We start from the raw sequence: 22,604 nt of genomic DNA, 5'->3' as shown, positions 1-22,604 counted from the left end.
CCATTGACCTTGTTGAATACGCTCAAAGAGGGCCTTGCTTTTTTATCATGAAAGGTATATGAGCTAGGTAATGTTGTACTGGTCTGAATACGCTGCGCGATACATGTTTATGGTTGACCTGTTGAAGGAGGTAGTTATGCCAGTCATTAAAGTGCCTAGTGCAGAAGGGGTTACTAATTAGTTTGTGTAATATTATAGAATTTGAATCTTACCCATCCATCTCACTGATCAACTCATCAGTTAGATCCCATTGAAGGGCCAAAGAGCAACCTTTCACTAGCGATAATACAGCTTTTTGGACTGTTCTGTTGGGTAAGTATGGGGTAACTAAAGTTGGAATAATATAGAGCAGAAAGTCCAGCCAATCCACAGCACGAGTTCCTTCGGTTTTTGCAACAACATTGTCAAAACTGCCTTGAAATGAGGTAGGGATATATTGTCTTGACTGTGTTATGCTCTTTCCAATGTTTACAAGGCTTCTTTGGGGTATAAAAAAAGGGTAGTTCTCCACCACCTTTGTGCCATCCTGTCAGGTATAAAAAAGACAGTGTTTTGACTTGGGTTGAGATCAACGGTAATCATGTCGTACATTTGTTTGCCGATGCCTCTAGCGATCAAATGGAGCTCATCCAAGCCAAAGAAAGGAGAACCAGAAAAGCCATTTAGCGTACTAAAGACACTTGGTTGATGGATAGATCTGGCCTATAAACAAAGTAGTAAGTAAACATGATGGCAATAAGCATGAAGTTTTTTTTTCACTTTTCTCTTTAGCCTAATTCATTATGGTTCTTATTTAAAATAGCTCTCAATCTCGTTCATTATTATGTATAGAAGACTCTTCATTTGAGAAGGTAGTAGATTCCATCTTGTTTTTAGTTCTTTTTTATGCTATTTATAATCTTGCACTCAATTCTAACATTCGTTTATATTGTTCATTAGTCGTTGTTTTCTTAGAAAAAAAAGAAGCTCTATACGCTACTTGACTCGTACAAAAGAAAAGGCAAATACACGAATTGCCGGAAGTTCTTTGTTACTTTATCTTGCTAACATGAAGAAATTACTTTTTCTTTTTAGTCCAAGTTTTAAAAAGGTAAGTTAGTTTAAACGTTTAGAATCTTCTTCAGTGTTTATATGAAAAAACACATATATAATAAGCAGATAAGCATTATCCCACTATTGTTTTGTACTGTTTTAAAAAATAAAGCGTTATTTTATATTTATAAAAATACGATAAATAAGCAATCCATATCGTATATAAGCTACCAAAAAAATATGGTAGAAAAGCTACCTTTTGGGTGCTTATAGAATATCATTCCTACCATATTTTAACTGTCAAAATTGGTAACTTTGCTACCATATTGGTAACTTTTCTACCATATTTTCGGCCATAGTGTTATTCAGCTTTTTTATGTTCACTATTAAATGTTTACAGGGGAAATGGGCTTGGTTCTTTACAAAAAAAAAAAAAAATACTCAGGATAGGTAGTCATTCATAAAGCAAATGTATAAAACAAACATAATCCATTATGTAAATATTGGCTGATTTAGAAATTAAAATGGTGATAATAAAAAATAATTTGGAGTTTAACAAAAAAGGTGTGGAGAAAATTCGAAAAACAATTGGTCCATTTTAAATTATACTTTGACTTAATCGAGAAATTATTTTGGTTACTTCTGAAGTTAAGCTATTCTTACATGTGACATTTAGTATAATTCTTCTTTCATCTCTGGAAATAAAATTATACTCTATTGTGTTACACATTAAACAGAATGAGCAAAAACACTTTCTATTATGAAGATGGACTAGAGAAAATCTTTAACGAGAATGGAGAGAGAGTTGTAGATCCAATGGAGGATGTATTGACAGATATCATCGATCCGAACATAGTTCTCGCCACATTAACGAGCCAAGCTGCTTATTTGGCTGCTAAACCAGAGGATATCAAGGTTACCAAAATGAAAGATGTACCTGCTAATAAGGTCAAATTAGCGAAATCACCCACTAACAGTACTTACAGAAACTATGACGACCGCACGAGAGAGAAATTTATTGAACGAATGATCAAAGGTCCCGTCAAAAGAGGAAGAGTGTCAGCAGTTGCAAGAGACTTAGGAATAACACTTACTACTGCTAATCGTTGGCGGAAACTTTATCAAAAGACAGACGACGTTCCGTATAAGAAATCAGAGAAAAATGTTGGCTGATCTCGTACTTTTACTGAGGAACACGAGGAATACATTCAAGAAATAGTGGAGAAAAATCCATAATTGTGTGCTGCTGATATTATTGACTCGTTGACTTCCAAATTCGAAGGCTTTTCAATTTCCAAATACCAAATGAATCATCACTTGAAAAACAATATGTTCATCACCATAAAGAAGCCAAACTTTGAAGCAAAGATCAGAAACTTAAACGATAACTTACAAACGAGATATGAATAATCCATGAAGTGGAAGGATTCAGACCTAGACTTCGATAAAAACTGCATATTCATTGATGAGGCTGGCTTTAATATCAATATGAGGAGCAACTGGGCAAGGTCATTTATAGGAACACCTGCCTTTGTAGAACTTGATAAGGCTCGTGCACCATCTCACACTATCATCGGTGCTATCCACTCCTCCAGTGTTATTTATGTCGCAATGAAAAAGCCCCCCACCAAGGAAAGAAAAGGCCCCAAAACCAGTGGCAAGTAAAAGTGGAAAATCTAAAAAAAAAAGAAAGCTTGCAAAGGGCAAAGAAAGAGCAGACGAAATAATTATTGAGGAAACTGTTGTAGAGTATGTCGAGGTTGAAAGCATTGTTGATGCTGAAGCCAACAAACCCCCTCTAAAGACACTACTACGGCTCATTTCATAAAGTTCATAAACGAGCTACTTGATATTATAGATATGGACGAAAGCCTAAAGGGTAGCTATCTTGTGATGGATAACTGCACCATTCACAAATCACACCCTATGATTAGAAAAATTGAGAGCATAGGATACAGAGTCATGTATTTGCCTCCGTATTCACCAGAGCTGAATGCAATCGAAAACTTCTGGGTTTTAGTAAAAAGAAAAATGAAGCGCGAGAACCTTATGACTGAGAAAACTCTACCTCAAAGAATCACTAATGCTTGCAATAATGTACGTGTTAGTGATCTTCGTGGATGCTGTGGCCATTCTAAGCGCCATATCACCTATTGTCGAGATAAAATTCACTTTTAATTAATTGCCAATCTATAACTGCCAAAGTAATTTTTCCATTAGGCCAATAAAATATTTTAAAATAATCAATCATTTTTTATTATTTTGCCAAGTTATTTTTTTATTATCACCATTTCAAATCAGCCAATATTTACCAGCCTTACTGTAATCATATAATTAAGATTGTAAGCAAAAAAAAAAAAAAAAAAAAAAAAAAAAAAAAATCTACCATTAATAGAGTTACACGTATTCAAAATAGCTGAATACTTTTTTTCACATTATTTATTTACTTGACATTTTTGTCACAGAATTTTGCCAATTCAATATCCTTTTCAGATAAACCTCCACAATCGTGAGTAGACAAAGTAATTTCGACTCGATTATAAACCTAAAAGAAGTTGCTATCAACATCTACTTTATTTTATTCCTTCCTTTCCTCCCATGATTTATATTTTATTTACATTAAACCATTCAGGATGATGATCCATTTTCTCGGCTTTTAAAGCAATTCGTGTCATGAAACCAAAAGCCTCAATAAAGTCCTGGAAAGTATATTTCTTTATTATAGCGTCTCTATTCTCCACAAGCTGCCAACCAGAAGAAAGTAAAGGCTTTAGAAGCTGTTCACGTTGTGATTCACAAAGTGTTGATACAGACATAGTCAATTTTGGTTTTAATAAAGAAGAAAAAAGTAAAAACCCTTTTTTTGAACAAAGCATAATAATAATAATAATAATTTAAGAAAAAAGTAGTCTTTTATTTTTTCTCACGCTTCTCTTCTAATATTTCAATTATTGGCTTTTTTGATGATTTATCTGTTAATTTCCCAGGTATAATTATTTTTTCATCTTCGCTGTCACTACTACTACAAGTGTCAGAATCTTGTCCGGGTTTCTTTAAATCATAAACACCTAATCCGAGATTCTTTTTTTTTTTTTTTTTTTTTTTTTTTTAAAGAAAAAATAGATTAGATCATATTCGCTTTATTCAATTTTAGTAAATACCATTTCAATATATTGTTCATTCTCTTCATCAACATTTTCAATATCTCGTTTAGAAGGTTCAACTTTATCTAGTTCTTCATTAGCCGCCTTTAATTGCGGTAAAAAGGCTCGAACTCTCGATAAAACTTGTATATATTTAAGTAACTAAATAAATATATATCATGCATATCTATCATAACTTACTGTCACTTTGTCCCGGTGTGTTTTTATTTGATAAGGTTGGCATAGGAAATATGTCCTTGTTCTCTTTTTCAATTGATTTATGACTAATCAAATTTTCTATAAAAAAAATATATATATATGTATATTTTTATGAGGATCTTGATCTTGATTTAAATAGAGCATTCTTACCAACTGTTTTCTTTTTGTCTTTTAAATCTAATAATTCTGAATTTGACATGTTATATATGAATATGTGTATAAATATTTGTATATAAAGATAAAAATGAATAAATAAAAAAAAAAAATGCACTGTGACTCTTTCTATTTTTTTTTTTTAACTGAATAGCAAAAGTGACTAGCTTCAAGCCCACCTTTTTCTTTTTTTTTTTTTGTTTTTTCTTTTTTATTTAGCTTCTTTTTCATAAACAATAATGGTAAAAGAAATAGATCCAAGTCTTAATGAAGTCAATTTCCTCTTAGAGGCCCTTAGAGAAGGACGACGTGTAGATGGTCGTGAAGTGTATGACATGCGATCTCTTGAAATTACATTAGGCACTGATTATGGACATGTTGAAGTTCAATTAGGCAGAACACGAGTAGCAGCTAATGTGTCGGCAGAAGTTGTTCGACCTTATCCTGATAAGCCTACAGAGGGTCAGTTAATCTTCAACACAGAAATTTCGCCTATGGCTGCACCCTTTTTTGAAGTTGGATCGTAGGTGATCAACTAGACAAAAAAAAAAAAAAAATAGGGTTCATGATACTCATATATTTATTTATTTAGACGTTCAGAGGATGAAGTATTGATTAGTCGTCTTATTGAAAAGTCTTTACGTAGAAGTAGAGCTATTGATACAGAAGGTCTTTGTATCGTTGCAGGTGAAAAAGTTTGGCAGATTCGTGTAGATTTACTCTTTTTGGATCATGATGGTAATTTGGTAGATTGTGCTTCTATTGCAGCTATTACAGCTTTATTACATTTCAGACGTCCTGATGTTACTGTATCAGGTGAAGAAGTGACGATTGTAAGTTCAAGTTTTTTTTTAAAAAAAAAGGCAAGTTACTGTATTGAAATTATCTTTTATTATTATTATAGCATCCAATTGATCAAAGAAATCCTGTACCTCTAAGTATTCATCATATACCAATTTGTATTACATTCGCATTTTTCGATAAAGGGTAAAGCATTATACATAGAAAGAAATAAAACGACATGATACTTATAATAACCATATAGAGAACGATTAGTTGTAGATCCTAATTATTTAGAAAATCAAGCTAAAGAAGGAGATATGACGATTACAATGAATATTCATAGGGAAATTTGTTGCCTATCAAAAGCAGGTGGTATACCCTTAGAAATGGATCAAGTATTAAGATGCTCTCAAATTGCTATTATTAAAGTGAATGAAATTGATGAATTAATCAAGAAGGTCTTGGAAGAAGATAAAGAAAAAAGGTAAATTGTTTATTTATGTGTTATAGTCTATTTGTTTTTTTTTGACCTGTTTTATTAGACAAAAATCTAGTAAATAACAATAAGTCTATTATGTAATAAATTATCATTTCCCACGGTTCTCTCGCTTTTTTTTTTTTTTTTTTTTTTTTTTTTTTTTTTTTTTTAAGAACCTATTTTCCATCTTCTTCCTTTTTTGTTTTCCCTTTCACATAATGAAGTTAAATACTTTACGTTTACTTAATAATAAGGTATGAAGGGGAAAATGATAATAACAATTTATAAAGTATCTATGATTACATAATTGATCATGTATTAGATTGTTTTTAAAAGGGGTTTTCATTCTTCTTTAAATTCATTAGGTATTGTTAAGCCCTTTTTATTAGCTGATATCGGTGAAGGTATTAGAGAATGTGAAATTATTCAATGGTAAGTAAATTAACAAGACAAGCTATTGGTAGACGGGATAAAAGCTAATACGCTAATAGGTTTGTTAAACCAGGTTCTACTGTTCAAGAATTTGATAGAATTTGTGAAGTTCAATCTGATAAAGCCTCGGTCGAAATTACTTCTCGATACTCTGGTAATATCGTGAAATTACATTATGGGGAAAATGAAATGGCAAAAGTAGGATATCCGTTAGTAGATATTGAAACTGAAGAAGAGATGAAGGAAGGAATAAAAGAAGAAAAGGTCCTTTCAGCAGCGAATACAATAACTAAAAATAGTTCAACTTGGGAGATGCCATCTGTTCGTCGGTTATTAAGTGAATACAAGTTGAAAATAAATGACATTACTGGGACTGGAAAACATGGACGTGTCATAAAAGGTGATGTTCTTGATTATGTCAAATCAAATTCTTTGCAAAAAGGTAAGCAATCACATGACCATTCAAATTATATATGAATATAAAAATATATTTGTATATGAATATGTATATGTATATGCATGTATGTTTACCTTGTTTACACGTGTATATCTTTTTATCTTTTTTCAGTTGAAAGAAAACAAGAATACATTACTACAGAGTCGTCCCCTTCTTCTTTCGCTAAGACAGTTCCTTTAACTGCTATTCAAAAGGCCATGTTCAAGACAATGTCAAAATCATTATCCATTCCTCAGTTAGGCTATAAAGATGAAATTGAATTGAATCAAGCTTCAGAATATCGTCTAGAACTTAATAGATATATCTCTAATCATCCTCATTTATTTCCTTTCAAAAAGATTTCTTACCTACCCATCTTTATCAAATCTTTATCTTTATCTTTGTCATTTTATCCTATTATGAATGCTTATTTTGAACAGAATCATGTTTCGTATCGAGCTCATCATAATATTGGTGTGGCTATGGACACTCCCCAGGGATTAATGGTACCTAATATAAAAAACGTTGAAAAGAAGTCCGTTTTCGAAGTGGCAACTGAGCTACATAGATTAACTGAATTAGCTAAAGCAGGCAGTCTTACTCCTTCTGATCTCAAGGGAGGAACAATCACTCTATCCAATATTGGCGCTATAGGTGGAATGTATGCTAATCCTGTCATCGTCCCTAATGAATTAGCTATTGTTGCTTTAGGTTCAGCTCGAAGGTTGCCTAGGTTTGATTCTAACAATGAGGAGAAAATGGTTGCTAAACAAATCTTACCTGTCAGTTGGTCGGCTGATCATCGAATTATTGATGGTGCAACTATTGCTCAGTTTGGAAATATGTGGAAAAGCTTTATAGAAAATCCTGCACTTTTTGCAAGTAAATTACGCTAATAGTTAGTGTAGAAGGAATTAAAATTAAAAATAAATAATTAAAATTTTCAAAATTTAAGAAACACGGGTTTCTCTTTTTTTATATATTTTAATATTAAAAAAAAAATCAAGTGAAAAATAAAATAAAATAAAATAAAATAAAAGAGAGAGAGAAAGACAATGTCTGCTTTGACAGCAAATTCAACACCCATCCCTACCAATGCTAACATTACAAATGCCTTAACTTCTCAGGCCTCTCCACAAACACCTCATATCTCTCACCAAAGAAAAGAAGTTGCAGTCGTTTTTGTTATTGATGGTACAGATCGTATGAAACCTCATTTTCAATTGATTCATGAAGCTTACATTGAACCCATCATAAAGTAAAATATTCACATGCCCTCACAAGTAATTTGAAATTAATATTCTTTTATAGACAATTACGTTCACCCATAATTACCGAAGACGATGGTGGTCAAACAAAATTAAAAATAACAGTAATATATATTTGAAGATACCTCAAATTCCTTAGTGTGTTTGACTTTCTTTTTCTTTTTCTTCTTTTAGCCCGTCTTAAAGTATGGTCTAGTTATTTTCGGTGATTATGAGCCTTTATCAATCAATACTGTAGATCGAAAATATTTCACTTCTGATTCAATCATGTTTCAAGATATTTTAAAGAGTATTTCTTGTGAAAATGGTGGCGTTATAAGGAATGCTGTAGAAGAAGGTCTAGTAGCTGCTTTAGAAGTAAGTTTTTTTTTTTTCTAATATAAATCTTTATATGCATATTTAACTAATACCTTCTTTTTGTTTTCTCTCTCTCTCTCCTTCCGAATCATTAGTTATTTGATGAATATCGAGAGGATTTGGATACGAAAGACCTTGTTCAACATTGTATTTTAATATCTAATAGCTTACCTCATCAAATCGGTGCAAGATGTAATTTAATGGATAAATATAATGGTATGAGGTTAGATGACATTGCTAAAGTCATGATTCAGGTAAATAATTAATGAATTCTTTATTCATACCTTTATTTTATATTTTTTAATATTATCATCTTGTACAGTCAAATATAAATTTTTCATTCATATCGCCTGTAAAAGATTGTAAACTGCTGGAAAATATCGTAAATCAAGTAAATGATCAACAAAAGATGGAATTAAATACAATACATGAAACTGTCTTACCTTCACATCTTGTCAAATTAGCTGGTATTAAATTACCTATTGTGAATGATACCTCCGTTAAAACTGCACAACAGGTCTCTGGAAAACCACTTTCACCACAATCAGTTACAAGCGATTCAGGTAAAAAACGAAAAAGGGAGAACATTCCCGGGCAAATCAGTTTGCCTAAACCTGCCTTTGATACTAAAAACTTTGCAGAGGCCAATAATCGAGCGAATACACAAATGACTCAAAAAAGACAATCTATTACGGCAATTAAACGAGAAAATGAATCAGTTGAAGGCAAACAGCATGCTTCACCAGTTATTACAGAACAACCTAATATTACTAATACACCCCCAAGATCATCACCTATGATTCAAAATGCTCAACAACAACAGCAATTCCAGCAAACACCGCCTCAAACTCAACTTACACCTCAACAAATACATATGCAACAACAGCAACAACAACAAACACAACAGCAATTACTTCATCAGCAACAATTACTTCAACAGCAGCCACAACAATATGTATCTCCTCAATTACAATTTCAACAAGCTCAACAAGGACAAGGTCAACAACAACAACAACAACAGCCTCAACCAAATCAACAAGTACAACAGACTCCACAAGCCAAACAAGCTCGATTGGGACAGCAGCCCCAACATACTCCACAGCTATCACAAACTCAACCTGCTCAGTCCATTCAAAAAACTCCCCAAATATCACAAATTCAGCCTATTCAACAAGGACTGCAAGCGCAACAAACTCCACAGCCTCCACAGGCTCAATTACCTCAGCAACAAGCTGTATTATCCCAACAAGGACAGCAAGTACAACAAGCACAACAGGCACAACTAGCCCAACAGGCACAGTTACAACAGTTACAGTTACAGCAACTACAACAGGCTCAGCAACAGCATCTACAGCAACAGCAGCAAATTCAGCAGGCACAACAACAACAGCAAACACAACAACAACAGCAACAACAGCAACCTCAAACACAACAACCAATGCAACAAGCCCAACAAAGACCAACAGGGCAAATCCCTATTCAGCTACAACAAATGCTGAATGGACGTATACAAAATCCAATTCAATTACAACAGTATCTTTTACAGCAGCGTAATAATTTGATAGCCCAAGGTGCCAATTTGACTCCTGTACAACAAAGTCAACTTCAAACAATTCAAAATGCACTATTAAAACTAGGCGATCAATTACGTCGTACTTCAATGGCTACGACGTCACAAGCTCCAACTAATTCAGCAGCCCCTGCTACAGCATCTCCATTTACAGCAGTTAATAACCCTATACGCCCTGATCTAATGCAACAATTAAATGCTCAGATACCCCCTAATTTGACACCTCAGCAACGTATGTTACTTGCCGCTCAATTGGCTCAAAGAAACCAGCAGCAGCAACAGCAACAACAACAACAACAACAACAACAACAACAACAACAACAACAACAGGGTATTAGGCCTACTAATATAAATGAATTACAAGCCCAGTTATTACAGCAACAAGTTCAACAACAAATGCAACAACCTCAGCAACAAGTACAACAACCTCAACAAATTCAACAACCTCAACAACAAAATATAAACCAACAACCACAAAATCAGGCAGTAGCAGCAGCTGCAGCAGCTACAGCACCACTATCGCAACAACAATCAAATGTAGTACCTACTCAACCTATTTGGACAGGCCAAATTGTCTGGCATATTAAGTCACCAGAAGGTCAATTACAAGAGTTTAGTTGTCATTGTGGTGCATTTGCAATTACACTTAAAGGAAATACGGTTAGTCTAGAAGAGTATCGTCCTGAAATATGGCCACCACGAGTCCAAATTGCTGGTCGATCACCTTTAGCAAGAGCACAAATTCTTCAAAGACAAGCAATTGAAAATAAATTACCCTTTTGTCAGTTTAGACCTTTAAATACCAGTACACAACAAGATCAAACGAATTTTAATTTACTTTTAAGAAATTTGGAACAAAAAAAATATATTGCAACTGTTGTATTTAACCTTGGTGGAGCAGAGCCTCATCATGGTGTTATTTTGACCCATACAGGTGGTAAATTGATAGGTATTGTCTTTGCAAGAGCTCCACTTCCAGATTTAAATGCTGGTATACCTCAGGTAAATACAGCTCCACAAACTATGCCTCCTGCTGGATCATCTACGCCCATTGCTGGTACAACAAATATCAATCCTGCTTTATTAGCCAATTTACAAAATACAGCAAACTTAAATGTACTTAATAATCCAAATGTACAACAACATTTGCAAAATACACTTCGACAGCAACAAATGATGAATGCAGTTGCCATGGGAAGCCCAGCTCAACAGCCTCAACAACAGCCTCAACAACAACAGCCTCAACAACAACAACAACAGCAACAGCAGCAACAACAACAAAACATAAATGGTATAACCTAAAATCATCAAAATAATAATAATAATAACTGACTATTATTTCGTTAGGCCTTAATCCTAATAGTTTACTATTATCTAATATTAATCTTGGAAATATGAACAACATTAATCTTGCAAATCTAGGCAATTTACAGCCTAATGCTATTCGTGAATTACAACAAAGAATTTTCCTTGCTAGACAACAAGCTCAACAGCAGCAGCAGCAACAACAACAACAACAGCAACAACAACAACAACAACAACAACAACAACAGCAGCAGCAGCAGCAACAAAATGGACAAATTCAATAAAGTCCTTTGTTAGCTATAATAAGCGACATTATTATTATTTTTTTTAAAAACAAACATTTTTTTTTTATTTATATTATAAGGATTTGTCATAATTTATATAAAATAAAACTTTTTTATTTTATTCATGTCTCTTCTTTTACATTTGTCCACATTCTATTAAAAATAAATCAACAAAAGAAATAGCTCATTTATATTATTTTATAAAACTTACCAGTAATTTTGACAGGTAATTTAGGTCGATTATTTGGTCCAGTAGATACATTTTCAATTTTACGAAGTGTCAATAGACCATCAATCAAACGACCAAATACAACATGTTTACCATCTAAAAAGTCGCAGGCATCACAAGTAATAAAGAATTGACAACCATTCGTGTTTGGACCCGAATTAGCCTATCAAAACTAAACTATGAGTACCTTTATGCATTCATCCGACGTTTTTATATCTCTACCATTGATAATAAACCTGCACTGCTATGCTTTTCAATGAAATTTTCATCATTAAATTTCTCTCCATAAATGCTCATAGATCCAGTACCATCTCCTTTAAGAAAATCACCACCTTGAACCATAAAGTCTTTAATGACTCTATACATATATATATATATATAAGGAAGAGGGGGGAGGGGAAGGAGAAGGGTATAAGAATGAATTTTATACATTGTTGAAAAAGAAAAAATAAAACTAACCTATGAAATAGACAATTTTTATATCCTTGAGGTTGTCCATTTCGTCTAATGAAGAGAAGCCATTTAGTATATGAATATAAATCTACGTCGCGTTAAACAACATACTTGTATTCCCCAGTACATAATTGTCTTAAAAAAAAACAAAAACAAAGAAGAAGGATAGGTTAATTTGTTGTTTACTCGTATTTGAATCAGTAATGATTTAAAATACCTAAAGTTTTCAGCTGTCTTGGGTACAATATCAGAGAATAATTCCATTTTCATTCGACCAACAGGCACATCACCAATAGAAATATCAAAAAACACAACTGGTCTCTCAACTTGAGCACCTATTTTATAATTAATTCTTTCTTTCTTTTTATTCATTTCAATTGAATTTATAATACTTTACTCTTTTTTTCCATTTTTTTTTTAAATGTATAATCTATTGATCGTTAAACACAATGTTAAAATAAAAATAAATAAATAAAAAGGATTCTGTCTTGAAAAAAAAAAAAAAAAAAGAAATCGAAAATAGCGGCATTCAAAAAAGATATTACTGCTATTTTACTGACATGACATAGTAAGTAAGTAAAAAAAAAAAAAAAAAGAAATAAAATAAAAATTGTTTATTTTTTGGTATGTGAGAATGCTGTTATTCATATTAATTCTAACCCCATTGTTAAGCTGTAATGTATCCCACCAACTTACTTGCTAACTTTGCATTTAAAATATAATTAGTATTAATAGCACCAAACGTTGGATCGCATAAAGATGCAAACTTCAAATTTTCAAGTCCCCAATTTTGAGTGCGTTTATGTGTTACATTAAAGAGTGGCTCTGAACAAACTGTCACCAAGATAGTGTTCACTGCTTCAGTTATTTCATAATTTTGACTATTGACTACTATTTGATTCATTTTTGGAAGCAATGATTCATAACTACGCAATAATAATAATGAATGAATGAATTAAGCTATGTATATGAAAAAAAAAAAAAAAAAAAAAACTTACACAAGTGCAAAAACTTCAGGAACGGAAACAGCTGTATCAGACAATAGACGATACAAGAACAGTTTTTCATATTCACTTTCAGAAGCATTTAACAAGGCAACAATCAAGGACACAAATAATAAGGCTGTACTATTATCTGGAATTTCAAATATATCAAATAAACGTAAAGTGTTGAAATTGATTTCTTCATCTAATTCTATATCATTGACACCAGCTAAACGTAACAATTCTCTCAAGTTATCGTCCTTTGCTGCAAATGGTAAAAGTCCTGCAAAATATCCTAGTGTTCGAGCTTCAATCCAGCATGGTTGTTCCATAGGTCGCTGTTTGGAACTAATTTCAAGAAAGGCGGCTAGACAGGCAAAGACAACGTCCTTGTTATCACATTGTTTTAATCCTTTCAGTAATATAACAGCTATAGCAAATGAGAAGTGTTCTTTAAAGTTAACACCACATGCTTGATCAAGTTCATCAGCTATAATGTCAATTCGAGCATTCAACAATACTTCTTCAACAGGTCGTTGAGCAAATAGTTTTCTTGAATATAATGCACGTAGCACGGATTCAAGGAATTGAACAGCAGTTTGGAATATAGCAGGATGACCTATTTGTACTAAGGCAATAGCTAACCAAAAGAGATGCAACAAGTAAATTGATTTCATTGGAAGGCTATCGATTATATTGCTAAGGCACATCATTATGCTGACAATCAAATTAGAATCCAATTGATCAAAGATGGTCAAGGCATTTTGTAAGGCAATTAATATTTGATAGATTAAATCATCATCGACTTCTTCTTGTGCTAAACATCCTAGTGCAACAAACGATCTTGGTTGGATTACAGGATTAAAACAAAATGCCGTTCTCGTCACAAGTCCCATCCATCTTGCTCTCCATATATTAGCGATATCAGTTGTAGGTGCACCGTAACTTAGTGTGTCCAGTAAAAGTCTTATGATGCTTTGTAAAGATATCAAGTTAACAGATTCAATAATATCCGTAGTTGTCTCTTGCGTGATTGTAAATGCATTTGCATGTTGCTTTGTTAAACCAAACGATACTCTATTTTTACTATCACATACATCATTCAACACAAATTGAAGTTTTTTCATATTTTCGTCAGCTAATAACTTGTTTGTAGTACAAAGAGTATGAATCGTATTGACTACAAGTTCATGGACAGATGATCGAATAAAAGTGGGTCCAGTAACGACCAACATAGTCACTATATGAAATACCTCAGGTATATATGGAACAATATACGCGGTGTTGCTAAATGATAGCATCAAAATAAATCGAAGTAAAACAGCAATTTCATTCCAAGATGGGTGTTCAGTTAATTGTCTACAAGGCTGAATAGAGGTGCTCTCTAAGACTCGTTTCATACGATTAATCACTTTTCCTCGACTACATATGCTTGACATAGTCACTAACGTATCTGAAATGATTTCAGCCTGTGGTGAACCAGCACCATACTTGACCGAGTATTGAACAAAGCAATTAACTACGAGATCCATCACATCGTTTACCTCCATAATTGTTTTCCATGTTCGAGCCTGAATATGTTTATACAGCTATATAAAAGTGTAGATTGTCATTATTATTATTATCATATGACTCGAATTAATAGTTACCTCAGGTCTTTTAACAGTTAAATCAATCAAGTGCCTTAGTACATCCCTTGTTTTTGACACATTCTTATTATAGTTATCGAGTGAATTATGTGTGAACATGGATAAGTTAAGTAGCCATGGTGCCATGTAATCTAAGCATAACTGTCTCATCGACGTGTTTGACTTTTCAAACCCAATAAATGCTTCATTTAGGAATTCCAATGTTAAATGACGTTCGGATTTCGCTAAACTTTCACTAATACTAACTATAAAATCGGAACTATTCGAAGGAATACATAAATCTGCCTTAAAGTTAAACACCCTATATTTTTTTCTTCTTTTTTTTTTTTCTTTAAAAAAAAAAAATAAAATTCTCTATTACCTTTTGCATTTAATAATTGATTACCCACATCAAATCGAAAGGATAAGCTTAGTGAATAAAGCAGATTGTATGCTGCTAATCGGAGACTTGGGTATGGACTTCCAAGATTTAATAAAGCCATATTAAGTAATCTGCCAGGTACATCATTTGGGCGTATAATGTATTGCTCATTAATAGATGCAGGCTTTGATGATGTTTCATAACGTTGTTTACTATGACGAAAATACTATGATATTCAAGTTTATAAATAAATATACATATATATATATATATGCTTAATATTATTTATTATAAATTACCTTAAGTATAGTATCTCTCTTTGTTGAAGAAAGTATCATTGTCGATTTTCCTTTATCATATTTAATGGAAATATCCCCTCCTTCTGGTTTTGTTGATGGTAAAATTGTAATATCTTCAAGGTTTGAAATATGATGTACATCTCTTAAAATAGAATTCAAGTTGTATAAAATTTCTTGCTTTTTTAACTACAAGTAAAATTGATTATATATATATATGTATATATATATATGTATATGTATAAACTTACAGTAATCACTTGTAGATGCTCTGGTCCGATTTTAACAATTACTGGTATCGAAGATCTCAAGTGGGTAATCCTAGTGACAGAAGATATGGTTACACTTACTTCTTTTTCAAGATCGACTATGTAAGCAAATATTAGAGTCAAAGGCTTATATGACTAAACAATGATTTTAACTTACGTGTCTCTTTAGGTAGCCTTATCATATTAGGAGCAATATGCTCATAAAGGTCATTCAAACTAGATGAGAAGTGTGTTCTTTTCACTAGCTTATTGACAATAGTACGTGGTAGCTTTTGAATATATTTTTGTAGATATGTGTTTGGATTATAAAGATGAAGTGATACTAGGTAATCATTCATTTCACTGAAAATTAATTGAAAGAATTGAGTCATCCAATGAATAGGTATAGCCCGAGTTGAACTAAATTCTGTAGTATCAAATAATAATTCAAATGGATTATCTAAATAAGGTTCCATAACCTATAAATGATATATTGCATACATGTATATATTAAAAAAAATCTCTCCTTTTTTTTTCTTTTCTTTATCTTATTATCACTTACGCGTAGCATGTAGTAGATTAAAAGTTCAAAATCCGTCTCGTCTGCATCAACAGCACGACAAATCATATAGAACACAGGTCTGCCACCTTTAGATTTACCACCCATGTAAAATATATTTTGAGAACTAATAACAGACAAATCTCGATGCTCATTTCGACGCATAAATTCACTATAGTAATGGTTACTATTAGCAAGTGTATAATTTCGAGTATAAGATAGTTCAGAAACTATATCAGAAGGTCGTCCAAGTTGGGCTAGAATATTAGATAGTCGATCAAGTGTTCTCTTCCACTTTAAAAGCGTATCTGAATCCCTTGTCTTACTACGACTAGTTAAATCACGAGATACACGTTCTAAATTATCTGAAAGGTATTTATGAAGCTTAGCATAACCCACTTGATCCACTCGAATGGCTCCTGTAAAATCATCTTGCTTATTCGTAGGTAATGTTGAGATGGCTCTTAAAAAATTAGTGACTCGATAAATATTGCTTGTTAAAAAATCATTTAATATAATCATATGTGTCTCCTTGGAACCAAACAGAATATTGTTAGCCAAGTTCTGCATGACTCTTGTTGCTTGTAAGAGTATTTTTCGGACGTTATTATTTTTAGGTAATACATGCTTAGCAAAGCCTGCATTTTCTGGGGTAACAATGGCTGGACCAAAGAGTCTAAGAAAGACAAAGCTTCCAACAGCTGTTGATTGCGCTTCAGGAAAACATTCACCGACTAAGGTACTAATTAAGTACAATTCCTCTCTAAATGACCTATATACGTATACATATATATAAATTAATTATAATCATTTAGTTAAATAGATAGATATATTTATGTATACCTGGGCGCACTTTCAATGGATAAGCAAATTGTATTCAAAAGAATTTCTGTTGCTCTTATGACATTCCTTTTATTTATCATGACTTGTTGCATTGAATTAACTTTCTGTGGATCTAATTCCCAAGTTAATTCCTCTTCAGATAAAGCATTAATTTCTTCCATAGCTGGCTGCAATGTTATTCGAACATAATCTAAACAAGATAGTTTTGCATATATTGATAGAATACGTGTAGCTATTGTTGTGCCCCTAAATAAAGTAGCCTCTTGTCCTATATATATATATAAAAGAAAAATTTAGATGTATAAATAATTAATTGAAGCAAATTATATATATATATATAAGGAGGATATTTTACTTGTAAGTGATAGTTCCTTCTGTATAACCGTTTTTAGCAATGGAATCACTTTATTTCGAGATTCAAAACAAATCAACAGTGTTTCTGCAATACCTGTAGTATCTTGAGATGGGCATACTTCACATAGAGATAGAATGATTTCCATATCTGCTTCCACAAGTATCTATATAAATATATATATATATACATATGTATATATTAGTCTGAATTTATATATATGCAACTAATATAACTTACATCGATCAGCTTTTCGTATCTATCAGTCATTACACTTTCAGCTAAAGTTTCAAATTCTGTACCTTGATCTAAAATATTTGATAAAACACGCATAAAAGCCGTTCGAGTCACTGGATCATCATCATAACCCATGGATAATGAATATTTAAGACCTGCATCAACATTAGCACTGAGTAGATGAGACATGGCCAGAATTGTAAGCTCTTTCATCTGACCTATATCTTGATATGTGTCACTACCAGATGACTTTAATGAAGAGTCCCTTGTAGAAGTTGAATTATTACTGATCGTTAATCTGTTCAAACTAGCTTCTGTTTGTCTGTATTTGTCGAGTAATTTTATGAAATACTCGAAATATTTTAGAAACAATTTATTTTTCATTTGTGAGCCATTTACAGGCCTCTCTGCTTCTGATGATTGAAGTGGAAGTTGATGCAAAAGACTGACAATAGCTTTTAAGCATGCTTGATCCAAATCTTTCTGAAGTATTTCAGCTTGTTGACTTGTATCTACTGGCTTGCGCAGCTATATGCATATATATATATTGTGTAAGAACATTTTGTTATAGCAATATTCGTTATATTTCCCTTTTTAACTTACGGATGCATATTCACTTGTCCATTCAACACATATCTCCAATAATTTATTTCGAACTCTAATCTCATTTCTAATAATAAGTTGCTCTCTTTTTTGCATAACAGCTTCAATTAAGAGACACATTTTAACTTTAACACGTAATGTGATGTACGTATTAGGAAGGCCATTTAAATAATCTGCAAATTGGCTCATCAAGTTACTAAAGTCCACATTTAGTAAGCAATCACTGGTATTGACTAACCGGTCTAAGATCAATCGTAACACCAAGACAGATTGTTCAACAAAGAGCTTATTTTTGCGACTACGAATAGCACCACCATTAGAGTCAAAACACTTTTTGATATAAGCTTCACAATGCTGGAATAAAATTACATAGAGGGTGGGAGATAGATCATTACCTAACGTGTCTTTAATGCCCTCAGATATATACATATTATCTGATACTAGTAATTCCGTCATTTCACCGATAAATCGATCAGCCATTATCATAGGTTCATTCGATAATCTATGCTGTTCCATCATCCATTCAAAGTGATCATCTAATAAACAGCAACCACCAAGGGCAGCCAAAAATCCTGTCAAGTTTTGCCATTCAACTAATTTATCTTCATATCTGTCTAAATTTTGTTTTGCTGGTACATTTTGTGCGGAGGATATTGTTAAATTACTAGTTGATTTAGGCTTTTCATTACTACGAGGTAACTTTTTGTTCCCACTATAAACACTATTGCTGGTAACACTGTTCAATCCATTATTATTATTATTATTATTATTGCTGTTATTATTATTATTATTATTATTATTACTGTTACTGTTACTGTTATTGTTATTATTATTATTATTATTATTATTATTCATATTATTATTGCTTCCAATCACATTAAGTGCTGAGGATAAATCGATTGGATTATTAATAGATGAAGTTCTCAAGTCACTGGAACCATCTTCAGCTATGTCATCAGAATACCTTTTTATCAAGATTGTTAATTGCATCCAGCGCTTCCAAGCTTCCTCCCATGCTGCCATATGTGCTGGTGTATGATGAGGCAACATACGTAAATATTTCCTAATACGTTTCTGTTGGGCCTTACGTCCAATGTATTTCGAATTATCCCTTGATAAGTCTTCGTATACTTCTAGGTTACATAATATTGTCAATGAATTTAATTCTCCTCCTACATCTACCATTCTAGATTCTTTGCAAATAACATGAAAACATTTGAGAGATTCATCGCATATATCTTTATTAGATGAGCATAAAGAAACAAGAAGAGCAATTTCGAGTGCAACAGATGCTTGTAACCTTTCTCTTGTATTAGTAAATTCAGGAATTATTAATTGCTATAAAAAAAATATAGTTGTGTTAGGATAGTGTAACTATTTCATTTTATGAAAAAAAAAGAACTGTATCTTTTTTTTTTTTTTTTTTTTTTTTTTTTTTTTTTTACCTGTTTAGTTTTTAGAAACGTATTTCTTTCTTTAAAGAGCTTAACCAAGAGTTGTAGAAGAGTCTTTAGATTTTCATCATTTGATTTGTAATCCAAAATTTGTCTAGCCAGTTGAAGAATAGCAGGAGAAGAAACACTCCAAAAGTTGGACAGAACTGTCTCTGCTGGGCCCCATTCCATAATTTTTTCTGGTTGATGCAACCTTACAAGTAATTCTAATCCACCTTGTCGAACACGTTGCACAGGGTGTTGAAATAACATGGATAATCCCACCATAAAGTCACTATTTTCCTTGACTCGGCTCGTATCATGACCAAAAGTGGCTAACCGTGTATCAATTCTGAATAATCTCAACATTTCCAACAGTAATTCGACTCGATTATTATGTTTACTATGCGTTTCTTTCTTTTTATGACTGGGATTACTATTGAGGTCCATATAGACTGTTTGCAAAAAGAGTGTCCGAAGTGGTGTGCACAAGCCGTTATACATGGAAGAAATGGATGGATTCCAAGGTAAATAATTTTGTTCGTCTACTATGTCGAGACATGTTTTGATAAACGCTAATTTAAATAAAATCGGCACATTTTCGTTGATACAAGAGGGAATAATATTCTCTAATGTGTCCTCAGGATAAAGCCGAATCCAAGAAAATAAAAAATCCGTTGTTAATGCTCTTTGATTAATGACATAACCTATCGATTCTGAGCTTAATGATTTATTAAAATTCCAGACTTTTTCTTTGAGATCTGCTTCTGCATCTGCAGCAATAGAACGTAATACAGATTCATTGTTAGGAGGAACATACGTTGCCGCCTTACATAAATCAACATAGCATACAGCAGCGATATCGACATCTCTTGTTGTCTGTAGTAATGATTTCTTCAATAAACCAATAAAGTTGCCTCTGCGATTATGAATAGGAGCTGTATCTAAAAAGGCTTGTGTCAAGAGTTGAGGAGATAAAATTAACAAGATTGTTTGAAGTGGCCACAATATTGATTTTTTTCTTGAATTATCTGCTGTTGCACTACACATATCAAATAAAACCTCTGATCCTGGAAGAAGATGTGCATCACTAGCACAGACTTCAGCAAATTGACTTGGATAAGCTTCGATCCATTTCCAAATTGCCTTACGTATCATTTTGGAGAATATTAATTTCCCTTCAAGTCGCATATGAAGATAGTACGGATTTAATTCTATCATAGGACCCCCCTCTCTCTGTTAAATATCCGTAAAGCAGGAAAAAAAAAACAAAAACAAAAAAAAAAAAAAGATGCTTACTCGAAAAAATTGTACATAGCTTTTCTCTTGTTAGACAGCTACTTTCAAGCATTCTAATTTCAGGTGGAATTTTATCAGCGGCAGTTCCATTCATTGTATCCAAACACCATACAGCATTTTTAATTTTTGCATAATAAGCATCCCAATTACTGGCACTAATATAATACAAGATCTTTGAAGCCGCTTTGTAAATGTCAGTAATTAAACTAAGCTTAATCTGTTCATATGTATATCCACTTTCGCATTCACTATAGTCCATAAATGGGGTTGTATTTGTATTTTGGTCTAAACTTATTGCTTCTTCGATCAAATGATATTGAGTGACATATCGACTCATTAGAACCAAAAGATAGGTAACCAAGGTCCCATCAAGCGGTGGTAATGTCACATTTATTTCAGTTGTTGGTGATTCTTTATTTTTTTCCAAATCACGACAATATTGCCAATGATGTTGCATACAGGCAGATAATAGACGAAGGACAAATAATTTTGATTGCATAATTTCTATTGGTACATTTTGTTCAAAAATTTGGTGTGTCTATATGTATATATATATTCCTATATTAGTATATCTAAATTTTTGGTTATCTCATACAAAAAAAAAAAACCTTCTTTTTTTTCATTATTTTACTTTAGAAACACTTTCTAAAACATAGCCTAATGTATTTGCAACAATCGATATTTTATACTTGGATAACTCGATCAACGCCGCGACTATATACACAAATTGAAACTCAGTATTAAATGATAATTTAAAGTTTGGTACCTGTTCTTATATTCAACCTGTTTGTTTGACAATAGAATCTTGTTCAATTATTTCGATTTTTCTTCCTGTCTTATATGGCAGCTAAATAGCAGAAAAAAAAATAGTTTTTTTTTTTGTATCTAATCTAAAATTTGTCAATATTTGAATTTACTTACTCGTACTGATACTCGATGTACAAGATTACCGATGAGTTTTGCACTTGTCCTCATCTTTTATTATTTTCAGGCACCAAAAAAAAAATAAGTCGGGAAAGGAAAATGATGAATAGACGGAAAAAAAGTAAGAAAGAAAGAAAAATGTTAAGATTAAAGAAAACAAATCCAAAATATGTACGAGACTGTATTTTAATTTTTTTTTCTTTTTCCTGTATAAAAAAAAAAGAAAAAAAAAAGGGAGAATTATAGTTATAATACCTTACATATTTTCCAAAAAGGAAATAAAAAAAATAAATTGATAAAAAGACAGAATTTATTGTAATGATGAAAAAAAAAAAGAACAACCAAACTTATTACTTTTAGTAGAACATTTCTTTACAATAGTTAATTTGAGATATTCAAATTTGAAAAAAAAAATGATAAAACAAATTATTACTATAGAAATTAGTCCCTTGCAGCAAAGCAAGAATAATAAAATTTCGTAACGATTAGTTATATATGTTTATGCGTCTAGTCTTTAGTTATATATATTTTTTTGAATTCGGGCTAAATAATGTAAACAATGCCAATTGAATAATAATTAACCCCCAGTTTGCCTTCTATCTTTAAACAAGGTTTGTATTTCTTTTTGGTAATAATAAATATCTTGTGTACCGTTTTTTTTTTCCCTTTTTTTTT

General features: G+C 32.2%; 8 protein-coding genes across 8 annotated transcripts; 4 read left to right on the top strand and 4 right to left on the bottom strand.

The window, feature by feature from the left end:
• The first annotated feature begins 1,571 nt into the window (after window positions 1–1,571).
• Window positions 1,572–2,373, top strand: BX663DRAFT_232448 (uncharacterized protein). The gene has a single exon (XM_051521819.1). It carries the CDS (start codon window positions 1,771–1,773, stop codon window positions 2,203–2,205), a length of 435 nt encoding a protein of 144 aa, XP_051378829.1. The 5' UTR covers window positions 1,572–1,770; the 3' UTR covers window positions 2,206–2,373.
• Window positions 2,374–3,182: 809 nt separating this feature from the next.
• On the bottom strand, window positions 3,183–3,937 carry BX663DRAFT_232446 (transcriptional coactivator/pterin dehydratase). Its single transcript, XM_051521818.1, has 4 exons — window positions 3,651–3,937; window positions 3,419–3,577; window positions 3,345–3,352; window positions 3,183–3,228 (listed from the first exon to the last, which is right to left on the bottom strand). Exons 1-2 carry the CDS (start codon window positions 3,906–3,908, stop codon window positions 3,476–3,478), a joined length of 360 nt encoding a protein of 119 aa, XP_051378828.1. The 5' UTR covers window positions 3,909–3,937; the 3' UTR covers window positions 3,183–3,228; window positions 3,345–3,352; window positions 3,419–3,475.
• BX663DRAFT_523663 (uncharacterized protein) lies at window positions 3,832–4,623 on the bottom strand. Its single transcript, XM_051529545.1, has 4 exons — window positions 4,545–4,623; window positions 4,377–4,472; window positions 4,194–4,318; window positions 3,832–4,113 (listed from the first exon to the last, which is right to left on the bottom strand). The coding sequence occupies exons 1-4, from the start codon at window positions 4,591–4,593 to the stop codon at window positions 3,946–3,948; spliced, it is 438 nt and encodes a 145-aa protein (XP_051378827.1). The 5' UTR covers window positions 4,594–4,623; the 3' UTR covers window positions 3,832–3,945.
• Window positions 4,624–4,737: 114 nt separating this feature from the next.
• Window positions 4,738–5,943, top strand: BX663DRAFT_479547 (ribosomal protein S5 domain 2-type protein). The gene is made up of 5 exons (XM_051524321.1): window positions 4,738–5,070; window positions 5,140–5,380; window positions 5,452–5,534; window positions 5,593–5,814; window positions 5,873–5,943. Exons 1-5 carry the CDS (start codon window positions 4,787–4,789, stop codon window positions 5,889–5,891), a joined length of 849 nt encoding a protein of 282 aa, XP_051378826.1. The 5' UTR covers window positions 4,738–4,786; the 3' UTR covers window positions 5,892–5,943.
• A 49-nt stretch (window positions 5,944–5,992) lies between these two features.
• Window positions 5,993–7,715, top strand: BX663DRAFT_523657 (2-oxoacid dehydrogenases acyltransferase-domain-containing protein). The gene is made up of 4 exons (XM_051529544.1): window positions 5,993–6,062; window positions 6,131–6,240; window positions 6,300–6,682; window positions 6,809–7,715. The coding sequence occupies exons 1-4, from the start codon at window positions 6,027–6,029 to the stop codon at window positions 7,570–7,572; spliced, it is 1,293 nt and encodes a 430-aa protein (XP_051378825.1). The 5' UTR covers window positions 5,993–6,026; the 3' UTR covers window positions 7,573–7,715.
• Window positions 7,716–7,731: 16 nt separating this feature from the next.
• On the top strand, window positions 7,732–11,460 carry BX663DRAFT_555553 (mediator complex subunit 25 von Willebrand factor type A-domain-containing protein; the record flags this gene model as incomplete). The annotated part of the gene is made up of 6 exons (XM_051531639.1): window positions 7,732–7,934; window positions 7,988–8,048; window positions 8,119–8,301; window positions 8,397–8,555; window positions 8,624–11,162; window positions 11,219–11,460. The coding sequence occupies 6 exons, from the start codon at window positions 7,732–7,734 to the stop codon at window positions 11,458–11,460; spliced, it is 3,387 nt and encodes a 1,128-aa protein (XP_051378824.1).
• BX663DRAFT_461301 (peptidyl-prolyl cis-trans isomerase H) lies at window positions 11,392–12,615 on the bottom strand. Its single transcript, XM_051523951.1, has 7 exons — window positions 12,540–12,615; window positions 12,360–12,477; window positions 12,254–12,277; window positions 12,149–12,193; window positions 11,912–12,047; window positions 11,672–11,852; window positions 11,392–11,613 (listed from the first exon to the last, which is right to left on the bottom strand). Exons 1-7 carry the CDS (start codon window positions 12,550–12,552, stop codon window positions 11,597–11,599), a joined length of 534 nt encoding a protein of 177 aa, XP_051378823.1. The 5' UTR covers window positions 12,553–12,615; the 3' UTR covers window positions 11,392–11,596.
• A 117-nt stretch (window positions 12,616–12,732) lies between these two features.
• BX663DRAFT_231869 (uncharacterized protein) lies at window positions 12,733–21,786 on the bottom strand. The gene is made up of 15 exons (XM_051521817.1): window positions 21,637–21,786; window positions 21,006–21,543; window positions 19,719–20,920; window positions 18,274–19,611; window positions 17,674–18,198; window positions 17,437–17,599; window positions 17,082–17,349; window positions 16,242–17,010; window positions 15,858–16,158; window positions 15,683–15,798; window positions 15,435–15,620; window positions 15,136–15,361; window positions 14,775–15,055; window positions 13,141–14,714; window positions 12,733–13,068 (listed from the first exon to the last, which is right to left on the bottom strand). The coding sequence occupies exons 2-15, from the start codon at window positions 21,502–21,504 to the stop codon at window positions 12,810–12,812; spliced, it is 7,707 nt and encodes a 2,568-aa protein (XP_051378822.1). The 5' UTR covers window positions 21,505–21,543; window positions 21,637–21,786; the 3' UTR covers window positions 12,733–12,809.
• Between the last annotated feature and the right edge of the window lie 818 nt (window positions 21,787–22,604).

This window comes from Cokeromyces recurvatus, assembly GCF_025118155.1.
Source record: "Cokeromyces recurvatus strain NRRL 2243 chromosome Unknown BX663scaffold_36, whole genome shotgun sequence".
NCBI lineage: Eukaryota > Fungi > Mucoromycota > Mucoromycetes > Mucorales > Mucoraceae > Cokeromyces > Cokeromyces recurvatus.
The sequence above is the reverse complement of the archived record's forward strand: the minus strand, read 5'-3'. Positions and strand labels throughout refer to the sequence as shown.